Source organism: Pelmatolapia mariae, linkage group LG14 (assembly GCF_036321145.2).
Source record: "Pelmatolapia mariae isolate MD_Pm_ZW linkage group LG14, Pm_UMD_F_2, whole genome shotgun sequence".
Lineage (NCBI taxonomy): Eukaryota > Metazoa > Chordata > Actinopteri > Cichliformes > Cichlidae > Pelmatolapia > Pelmatolapia mariae.
The window spans coordinates 12,494,851-12,505,973 of record NC_086239.1 but is presented as its reverse complement, the minus strand read 5'-3'; the positions used below and the strand labels follow the sequence as shown (position 1 = coordinate 12,505,973).

The window sequence follows — 11,123 nt, the reverse complement described above, 5'->3', positions numbered from 1 at the left end:
ATATAACTATAGTCTATAACTTAATTATTGTCTGTAGCCCACATAATTACACACTTTAGTTACATAAAACAAGTGAGTTTTGATGTTATGTACTGTATAGCCTGTATAATAAATAAATATGTAGCCCAATAAGTATAAAATCCAGAAAGCTACACAACATGGGGTGGTTCATTTACAAGCACAAGTCTAACTTAAGTTTCACACTGTTTTTTGTTAGAAAACAATCACATTGTTAGATGCTTAAATTACACAAAATGTCAGAAGTCTGCACTGTCATGATCAAAAATTTAAACCTAATTTTTCATGATTTGTTGGATCAACCCACTGAGGTCTGAAATACAACTGGCCATTTTTGACTCCTTTTGAGTTTACGTTTGTATTTCACGCTCAGATTGTTTCATTTTATTTTTTTCTCCTTGCCATGTTTGGTATCATTCTTTTCAGCTCAACTGAATTTAGTTGTTTTTTTCACTGACATACTGCATTAGTATTACTGATCTGAAATCACACAAAGAACTTAAACTCCTAGTAATATTTTTTACTGTAAAAAAAAAAAACACAGACATGTTGAGTAAATTTTTATAACTTGAAATGCAAATATAAATTGTACATTTTGTAAACATATACAACTATTTATCTAAAAATGCAGCCAATACACCTGCCGGGTTTTTTTGTTTTTTTTTCATTTTTTACAACCATTTAAAAATATTACTAAAACTAAAGTGAGAGAACAATCAGGTTTCGCAATAAGATGCCCCACAATTGATGTGTGCCAGTAAAAAAAAGTTTGTCCACCAAAAGACAGAGGAGAAGAGCACAGGGATAAACCTGCAGGTCTGACAACAGGAGGTGTATCACTCCGCTGGTTTTCTACTTAGTGACAGTGTTTACACTGCAATGTGCCTTAGTGACATTCATTAGTGCCCTCACTAACACACAAAACAAAACGACTACACAACATAACAGCTACACAAGACAACACAATACACTAAGTATACACTCCACACTAAACGTCACAAATCTCCCACATCTAAAAACTCTCTCTCTCTCTCTCTCACTCGCTCGCTCTGTCTCGCTGCCGTTACCGTCACTCCCAAATCTTTCCCTCTTCCTAAACAACCAAATCCCACATGTTGACTTTTTTTTTAATTGGTCGACATGGTACATTTTTCCACCGATAGGAAAGAGGTGGCTTTTTTCCCTTTCTGTACTGTTTTCGCGCTGTCCTTAGAAAATGCTTAAAACACACGCACACAAAAACGTGACGACAGTATTTAGAAAAAAGCGGGGCTTATATATATTATCATAACTCTGGATTTACTGGCCTGTAATTAAAATTTAAAAACTTTGAAGTCCGAACTTTCAATGTGGGCTGAAATAGAAACTCAGCGTGGCTGCAGCTTGTTGCTGTGTCAGCTTAAATCAGTCATGTGATTTGGAGGTGCAGCGTGTTCGTGGACCACGGAGGGTTAATAACACTCACCTTCCTTCCATTTACAGAGTGTAACATCCAACCACCTGTGCAAAATCCGAAATTCCCATGGTGTTGTTCAAAATGTGCTCTGGCACAATCATAAGCATCGCTTGCTACTGAAACCAAGAAAAAAGCCGGTCCTGCTATGGGCTGAACCATTTGTTAATGGTGGAGGGGGGGGGGACACTATATTCAGTTTTAGCATTTATATTCACTGTTGACTGTAACTACGCTCAAACTGTTAATGCTATCTTATTTTAATAAACAACACTGTCATATGCAAAACTGGGGTGGCACTTGGGGTGGCAAGGAATCATTTTAGGGTGGCACTTGCCACCCCATGCCACCCTTCTAGATCCGCCCCTGACGCTTGGACAGTGCATTATTCAAAGAAATGTTCTTTCTTTATGCTACTCTACACTGACCTGCGAAGGAGATCAGTCAGTGATGTATTTACATAATGGACTTATCTATGTGGATGATCAGTAATTTGAAAGTTGGGTCCTTAAAAAAGAAAGAAATGGTCTCAAAAGAAAAAGGGAGAAAAGGCTCAGTTATGAATACCTGAACACACAAGAACTGGACTGAAAATCACTGGCAACAGATCTTATAAAGTAATTTATCCAAACTGTGAATGCATGAAAGTTAATGTCAGATTTTTATCTACCATGTGGAAACAATCTAATTGACAAAAGCTTAATTTTTCAGCTTGATAGTAATCCCAAACACACTGCCAAAGTAGTAAATGTATACCTGGATAGAAAACTCCATAGTCATGGATTGACCTCAATCAGGTTAATCAATGACTATGGAGTTTGGAGAGCTATTACCTGAAGGCTACATAGAGAAATTACAAGAAAGCTTGCCTAAAAGAGTTGACACTGTGCTGAAGAATAAAGGTGGTCATACGAAATACTAACTTTCAGGCTCTTTAGAATTGTACAAACACACTTTTTGCCTTATATACTGTATTTTCAGGTATGTTTACACATGTTTCAATAAATCCCTGCAACTATTTCCCATTTCCCAAAAATATAAATAAGTGAAGGCTCAAGTCCTTTGCACATCATACATACACATTAATACAATTATCAATTAATCCCTAAAATGTGCATTTTTGTGAGCTGGACGCACATAAACCTAATCAGAGAGAAGATGCGCAACTTTCTGCGCTATTTCGTCATTAACGCTCAGGACCAGCAGGGGGCGTGAACGCGCTTTAAAGGCGGGCTCCGGAGCGCCCCGCCCGCATGCAAAAGCTGCTGCATTTAGCACAGATTCGCAGCGGCGTGTTCGGCTCTGCGCTGTTTGTTGCGCACTTTCAAGCAGGGGTTTTAATCAGCCACGACGAGAACCAGAATTCATCAGCTTTTAAACTACATATATATAAAAAGTACACACAATGGCCACTGGTAAGTGAGAACGCATTTTTTTTCGATGAGAAAGTAGGTCAAATAGCTTTGGAGCTAACGTTAGCTTGCGAACCGCGAGGCCAGAGCCAGGGCTGCGTCTATTTCATGGAACGCAGGCTCTTTTTCCCCCTCATTAATGCATGCAAATAATTTTATTTGTTTATAATTATTCATCTTTTCATAATGGGAATGTGCTTCACGGCATCTTATTTTTAGCTGTACTTTAAAACACGAACTGTGGCTACAGTGGTCTTTGTCGGGGTGGCTGTTAGCAAAGAAAAAAAATTGAAAGCGTCTTTGTTATGGCGAAGGCTGTTGTTTCTCTTGCGGATCCAGAATTATTTTGCTCTTGTAACGTTATCTGATATCCTGCATTATAGTTAACTGTAGTCGTACATGTGCGTATTTTCATTACATCAGACTGTGCCAAGAACAAGGGGTATTTTGAGCAGATCATTTGTTTCGTTTTCAACATTTAGTCTAAGCCAGCGCTAATGTGACCGCCATTTTCCCGGCTCGGCCTGACTAAGGGCCTGTTGGCGTGTTGCTGGCCTGCTTAAAGTAACCTATTTTTGCCTTTGAGGCCAGCTCATTGGTCAGCTAGGTATTTACTTAACTTTTTAGCAAACACATTTACACCACTGTGTTATTTTTGTTTCAGACTCAGGCTACGGTGGCCCGCAAAGGTAATGTGCAGACAAACTTTAAAGTACATACCCATGTTCAAAGCGTGTAACTGAACAACGTTTTAGCTTTTTGAACACATTTAAACCTGGAAGCTAAATGTCTTTTTAACCATGTGTCTGCAGCTATGGCTCGTATAGTGGAGGTCAGCAAGGCGGGCAGGTAAGACCTCTATTCTGGCTACTTGATGTAATAGTACAAGTTCATTTATTTTTACGTAAAACCTGCTTAACTTATGCATTTGATTGGCAGGGTTATGGACAAGGAAATAGTGGCAGCTCCTATGGAGGACAGAATTATGGTGGCTATGGACAGCAAGGTACAGTATGTAAATGCAACTTAAACACCTTTTGTTAAACAACAGAGGCCACCTAAAAAGTGTCTTTTTATCATTATTATTATTACATTTTTTTAAATATCAGTTACTAAAATGTCTTTTCACATCTAGTTTAGTTGGTGTTTAAGTTATGTGTCCTTTAAGATCTGGCATACGCCTGTGTCCACACACAACTTTGGTACTGGTTTTTATTGTCTTTTGGTGGAAAGTATCCCGGGCACAGCAGAGGTCAGGATACTGTCCAATTTAGTACAATCTCATTTGGTACAGGTTAATTGCTTTATAAATTGTGAAATGCTAATGTGAACCTTGGGGTTGTTTTTAAACTTGGTTAATGTCATCTCTTCATCTCCACAGAAAATTATGGCCAGTCTCAGCAACCGAGCTATAATAACTATGGACAAGAGTCCTCTGGGTAAGTTCATAATATCTCTGTATTAGGGATGGGGTGTGTTTTGTGTGTGGAAAGGCGCTTCCAGTGACATCCTTTGTCTGTTCAAAGAAAGTTAGGATTATTAAATAATACAAGTGTGTAAGAATTTGTATGTATTACGAAATGGGGGAAAATCCAGTAATGATTTGTATGTATGTAACTCTAATGCAAGATTTAAGGGGAAAAAAATCCAGCTAATTCTGCACTTGGTTGATAATTTCCCATTCAGGTATGGTGACAAGCCCTCCTATGGGCAGCAAGGATCTGGGTCTTATGGACAGCAAGGCTCCTACAGTGGTCAGGGGCAAGGTGGAGACAGTTATGGACAGGGACAGGGTGGCGGCGGCGGTGGTGGTAGTAGCGGATACAGTGGCCAGGGTGGTGGCAGCGGTGGATATGGAGGCCAAGGGCAAGGAGGAGGTGGTGGCGGTGGATATGGACGATGGAATGAAGGTACGCTAACTGGATCATAAAATCTCAATAAGTCCTGTATTCAAAATTGGCCTGTGCTAAGAATTTATTTTCTGACTTCCACCAGGTGGTGAAGGTGGTGGTCAGGGTGGGAGGTTTGGGCGTGACTATGGAGACCGTTCAGAAGGAGGGGGCTACAGAGGCAGAGGCCGTGGCGGCGGTGGCTATGACCGCAGTGGTGGATACGATCGTGGCGGAAGAGGCGGACCTCCTGGTATGGGGTAAGTTGCACAGTGCCACTGCCCCCAAGGTACCCTTTTAACTGAAATATGAGAAATGACTTGTTTATAAGCACATCATCACCACTCATCAACTACAAACCATCCACATAGATGGATTTTTTCACCACTCATCTGCTTTGTGCTCCAGATCTGCAAACACTGGTAATTTTTCTTCTTTTAAAACCTGAACAATCAAATGTTGCCGCAGGTAAAAATTTCCCCAAACATCTGCTCCAGGTCCTCTGAGCCTTGATTTTTTTTATTTTATTTTTAAATCTTTTGTGTGTGTGTGTGTGTGTGTGTGTGTGTGTGTGTGTGTGTGTGTGTGTGTGTGTGTGTATTTAATCTCATAAGAGTCACGCTGGTGACAAAATCCACTGTTAAGATTGTGTGATTTGTACTCAAGTGGTGGTTAATTGGAGCATAGTTGCTCGACTCATTGGAGATCCACTCGCTATCAATGGGATCTTAAGGTAAAAAGAAATGGAGATTGGATACAGCTGCCCAGATAAGAGCTGGTTGTGCAACTAACATACCCAGACAGTGACACAAGTTTTGTCCATTTGGCAACAAAGGTTGAAAAGGACCACTTGGTGTTTCCAGAGACTTTCATTCAGTGGAATATTAACCTAAATGGTGCCATAGCATTCTTCTTTTTTTTTTACTTTGGACTAATTTGTTACTAAAAATGGATTTGACTTTTTTAATATTTAAACTGTGCCTCTATTGAGAGGAGGTAAATATAATCTGTATTTTTGGAGCCTGTACAGTCCGAAAGTGCCGCATTTCTTTTTCATCCTTTAAACCTCCTGTTATGTTAGAGATCTCGGTCTCAGTTAAATTTCCAGTAGCCACACGTTTTTAAGATGCCAGTAAGTTCACGAACTCCAGTTTGTGGTACGTTCATTTCTTATAATGACCACACAATATACTGTGAGCAGTGGAAACTCCCCTGAGGTGATGCACTTAGACCTGGAGCCACATTTTCAGCTGCTTCACATTCAACAGGTTTCATTCAAGTGTTGTATATTTGACAATGGCGAACATGTATGTTGTGTTAACATGGATCTACATTTTATACTACAGGTGATTGAACTAAAACATGGACCTCAGTAAAAGGATCACATAAATGCACTCAGTGGAAGATTGCTCATTGGTTTGCTGCACCCCTTAACATCAATTTGGCTCATTTTGTTTAAAAAAAGAAAAAGAAAAAAAGAAGCTGTTTTTTCAGCTTATGGTATCTAATCTGGCCATGTGAAAAGTACCAAATTATCTGTAAACGGTGCCCCAGTGACATGTAATAACTGCCTTCACTCGTCTGCCTGATTGTTCAGTCAGAGCTGCCTAGTCGTCTGCTTATTGATCTCTAATGTCAAAGACTAACGCATTCATCGTGTGAGACATTTCCACCGTAGTCGCACACCCTGGCAGGAGTGCATACTGGTGGGGATGTAGGGGAGCTTTGAGCTCTCAGTTGGGACAAAGGAAAAGCCATCATATCTCCAATTTTTCCTCTGCAGAGGTGGTGACCGTGGTGGCTACAAAAATTACGGTGGTAAGTGACGAGCATCAGAACTGTGTCGGTGGGGGAGGAAAGAGTTTGAGTTAGGAAAAAGAAAAGGGGGTTTTTAAAAAAGAGAGAGAGAGAGAGGAACTTCAGGGAATGCCACCATTTCCATGTCCAGATCCCAAGGCTACTCCACCTATTGCTATTTGTCATAATGGTAAAGAACATGGAGCTTGAGATGTAAAATAATGGTAATAATGGTTGCATGGAGACAAGAGCCCATTGTAAATGAGAGGTGTTCCCAGGATGAAGAAGGAAAACTTTCTAAAACTGGAGACTTTATGGTGGTTTTCATTTCTGGTGTAAGTTCAAAAAAGAAAAGTGAGGGGAGGAAAAAAAACAGAACAGTTCTGTTCCTGTTGAAAGGTGTTGGTATGTGACGCAATGGTATGAAAACACCCACCAGAAAGCTGTTAACGTGGTATTTGGTTAATTTTCTTTGGTATCATTATGCAATGCTAGGGACCAAGTTAATACTTAATTATGTGAAAGCTCACCCCAGAGTTGAAGAATCCTTTTTCACACTTTTCCCTTCCATCCTCTTTTCTGTTTTCCAGGATCTCGAGACTACGGCTCAAGGGATGAACCAGGTGAGGCTTAAAGTGGACATTAAACATGTATAGGCTAAAAGCCCTGCTCTGAATAAGTTACATAAATTTTACACTGCCTGTGGAGCCGGATGTAAGAAACGAGTGTTTAAGTTTTTAGAATGAGTTTGGCGCCATCTTGTGTACAGTCCAGTACAGCCTGGGACTTCACCAGGTTGGTTGTTTTCGGCTAATACACCTGTATTGGTTTATGTTGGCTAACTAGCGAGAGAACACACAACTCATTGTACAGCCAGAGGCAACACAAAGGTGACCCCCCCCCCCGACTGCTTCTTATTTTTAGTGTCTGTATTTTCTGCTGAGTTGGTTGTATCTCTGGTTGGTTAACACAAGCTAATGTAACTTTGTTAGTCACAACTTAAAAAAAACAGCCAACCTGGTCATGTCATGTACTGTTCTGTAAGATGGAGCCTAAATATGTTCTGTAATCTTCAAACACTTAAATTTGATCTGTTTTTAGATGAGGTTTGTTGACACTTTCTGTCGTCTGATCTCATCCACAGCTGGAGAGCAGGACAACTCTGACAACAACACCATTTTTGTACAGGGACTTGGAGAAGATGTCACAGTTCAGGAAGTTGGAGACTTCTTCAAGCAGATTGGCATCATTAAGGTACTGAGCGAATCTGAGAATCATTTCTTTTCATTTGACTGGATTTTTATTATACCAGATCAGTCCTTTCTTTATGCACCTGAAGCAACTTCTGTCATTTTAATTTCAGTTATGTCTAATTTATAGCCACAAAACTGACAGTAGGGGTAGTGCATTACGATGCAATCATGTTGCCTGGCCTAATAATGGACTAAAATGATGTAAGCATTACAGAGGACCAGAGGGCTAATACTATTTGTCTTTGATTCGTATAGGCATCATCTACCACCTCTACTTCATTTACTTTAGTGTAATTAGGTTTCAGTTTTCCACCAGCACAAACACACACGATACTAGTAGCATGGGCGTGTACTCGTGTAGATATTCATTGCAGCAGACTCAGGTATTTAAAACAGTAAATGCAAAAAATGCTGATCATCTCGAAATCTTCTGTACTTTTAGGTGAATAAGAAGACTGGCCAACCAATGATAAACATCTACTCTGACAAAGCCACTGGGCGACCAAAGGGTGAAGCTACAGTGTCCTTTGATGACCCTCCATCAGCCAAAGCTGCTATTGATTGGTTTGATGGTAAGAGCCCTGATATGTATTTTTATTTCCTGACATGTTTCAGCACTGTTTTCACTGACCTCTTGTTTGTTTAATTTCAGGAAAGGATTTCAATGGCAAACCCATCAAAGTATCGTTCGCCACCCGCAGAGCTGAGTTCACACAGAGGGGTGGTGGTGGTGGCGGCGGCGGCGGCAGAGGGGGGCGAGGAGGTGGGTGTTGCTCAGGCCGTCCTCTGGGGTTCAAATGATGGATATCATATACAGTTGGTAAATTAAGTTACCTGTACTGATGATGCATCTTGGTTGGCAGGTTTCAGAGGTCGTGGTGGTGGTGGACCCAACTTTGACATTAAGGGAGGAGACTGGCCTTGTCCCAACAGGTGAGGATTTTAAACTTTTTATTTCATTTCTAAATGTTTATTAATAAAAACTCAACAGAACATGTCCATTTGGCTCAGTTGCATTTCTAAATGCCTGGATTTCCTTTCCTCAGCTCTTGCGGCAACATGAATTTTGCCCGGCGGCAGGAGTGTAACAAGTGTGGTGCACCCAAACCAGGAGATGGAGGATTTGGAGGTGGAGGTGAGTGCTTTAGAGATGTTCTTTTACCTGAAATGTTTACAGGATTGGAAAATGGTCCCTGTGGTTTTAGCGAAAAGAAACCTGGTAGCAGGAACATGTTTCTAAGTATGGCTAAACTTGCCATTTTTCCTTTTTTTTTCTTTTTTTTTTTTTCTTTTTCCCCCACTCTTTGTCCAAATCGTTATTGCTCAATTTTTATGTTAATAGATTTAGTGATGGATTAAAGGCTTTTGGGTAATTTCAGTTCTGTCATTTTATAAATGCAAGAAACTCATTTTTATTGTAATGAAAACACAAAGTTTAACATAGGAAATAACAGCACCACTTCAGAGTAGTTGCATGTGTTAAAGACTTAAATTGTTAGGCTAGTTTGTGCTCTAACCTGTCACGGACCCATTTGTGTTGTCACGTCATGATGCATTTGCAGATCGTGGAGGCAGAGGCGGATATGGAGGCGACAGAGGTGGTGGCTTTAGAGGGCGTGGAAGTTTCCGCGGGGGTGACCGTGGAGGCTTCGGAGGAGGTGGCGGAGGATTTGGAGGTGGCGGCTACAAAATGGGAGGAAGGTCAGTTGAAGACTCTTGGCTGTTGCAGTAGTGTCATTACAGCAGGGTGGTCCATCTACTTTGCTTGGTTTAAAAAGTGGCTGTTTCTTGTGAAATGGCTCAAGCTGTGATTTCACTCCTTGGCCAATCAGTGTCATGCAGTCTGTCACATTTTTGCTGGCTGAGGGGTACTAAAGTACCAGTACCTAATGGAAAACTCTAAAAACTGGGTGGAATTATAGTAGGTGCTAGTGGAAAAGAGACTTTAGACCAGGGGTGGGGGAACTGCAGGCCTCAAGGGCCAGTGTCCTGCAGGTTTTAGATGTGTCCTTGATCCAACACAACTGATTTAAATGGCTAAATGACATCCTCAACATGTCTTGAAGTTCTCCAGAGGCCTGGTAATGTACAAATCATTTGATTCAGGTGTGTTGACCCAGGACGATATCTAAAACCTGCAGGACACTGGCCCTTGAGGCCTTGAGTTTCCCGCATCTGCTTTAGACACTACTTTATGACCAGAAGAGGGCGTACTCTGCCCAAAAATGACTATAGTTTGTCTTTTTCAGTACTTTGGCAGTATGATCTTCAAGGAGATTAAACTGCATTTTGTGCTGTTAGCAAGCTGTGAGTGAAATTACACGATCCAAGGAGCCCCTAAGTGTTCCAGGTGTCTGAATATTCACTCTGATTTGTGTTTGGTTTGCCCTGAAGGTGACATGCTGCATTAATGGGTGTCTGCTTTATTGAAAGCAAGTTCTGCTGCTCATTTAAAATGTGAAGGCCTGTGCGAATGAGAAGTTGACATCATGGCTCACCTTCATTTGCCGGCTGATTCCGGTTTTTATCTCAATGACAGAAGCAGATGTGGGTCTTCGTTAAAATGCAGCCCGAGTAACAGACATCTTTGTCTTCTCCCCTCAGAGGTGACCGCAGGGACGACAGAAGAGACCGGCCGTACTGAGTGCTCCAAAGAAGGAAATCATTCCAGCCCTTAAGTTTGCCGTGGACGGAGGATTTAGATTGGAGGAGGACTAACGGGGTGTAGGAGGGGGGAGGGTGTAGATGAGACGATGTTTTTTGTCTACTGTAGCTGGTGCATCCTAAGTATCACTGTTCTTCTGTGATTCAGGGATGTGTTGAGCTTATGTAAAGGGGCTGATTGGCACCTGTAGGCATGTGGTCTTTTGTTTTGTTTTTTCTCCCCATTTTTGTTTTTTTGTTTTTTTTCTTTGTTAAATTTCTTTGTACATCTTTTTAATTTTCTGTCAGATTCTAGTTGCTGATGTTATGTGAGGTAGACTTCATACCATTGTTTTGTATAAACAGAATAAAATGTTTTACTTGGTTTCTTTTTTTTTTCTTTTCTTTTTTTTCCAAAATGATATTAAACTGTGATCTTTTCTCCGTGCTTCGTGTGAGTTCATTACACACTAACCTCTTCAGCACTAAAGAAACAAACTGCATGTGATTCATATCTTTAAAATTGGTTGTGTGCAGCTGGGGAAACGCTGCCATGCCCTGCTGATTTGGATTTCTTTGCCCTGCAGTAAAGGGGCAGACGAGGGGCGGTGCTGACACACTCCTCCTCCTCTCCCTGTAATACTCCAGCTGTGAATAA

The 11,123-nt window shown here is 40.9% G+C and overlaps 1 protein-coding gene across 2 annotated transcripts; it reads left to right on the top strand.

Moving 5' to 3' along the window:
• Positions 1-2,710: 2,710 nt before the first annotated feature.
• On the top strand, positions 2,711-10,906 carry taf15 (TAF15 RNA polymerase II, TATA box binding protein (TBP)-associated factor). 2 transcript variants are annotated; one of them, XM_063493529.1, is made up of 16 exons: positions 2,775-2,886; positions 3,548-3,572; positions 3,696-3,732; positions 3,823-3,889; positions 4,265-4,322; positions 4,570-4,793; positions 4,879-5,032; positions 6,556-6,590; positions 7,160-7,192; positions 7,714-7,823; positions 8,265-8,394; positions 8,475-8,585; positions 8,686-8,755; positions 8,869-8,957; positions 9,385-9,523; positions 10,427-10,906. In XM_063493529.1, exons 1-16 carry the CDS (start codon positions 2,877-2,879, stop codon positions 10,464-10,466), a joined length of 1,332 nt encoding a protein of 443 aa, XP_063349599.1. In that variant the 5' UTR covers positions 2,775-2,876; the 3' UTR covers positions 10,467-10,906. The 2 variants fall into 2 exon arrangements, with proteins under 2 accessions (XP_063349598.1, XP_063349599.1); XM_063493528.1 differs by lacking the exon at positions 6,556-6,590 and having other exon boundaries at positions 2,711-2,886.
• The last annotated feature ends 217 nt before the right edge of the window (positions 10,907-11,123 follow it).

Bases quoted from the DNA above. Each gene is read 5' to 3' on its own strand.
- taf15 (XM_063493528.1), top strand. From the start codon at position 2,725: ATGCAAAAGCTGCTGCATTTAGCACAGATTCGCAGCGGCGTGTTCGGC. The intron at 3,890-4,264 runs GTACAGTATGTA...TCATCTCCACAG, and splicing joins TGGTGGCTATGGACAGCAAG to AAAATTATGGCCAGTCTCAG. The intron at 4,794-4,878 runs GTACGCTAACTG...GACTTCCACCAG, and splicing joins ATATGGACGATGGAATGAAG to GTGGTGAAGGTGGTGGTCAG.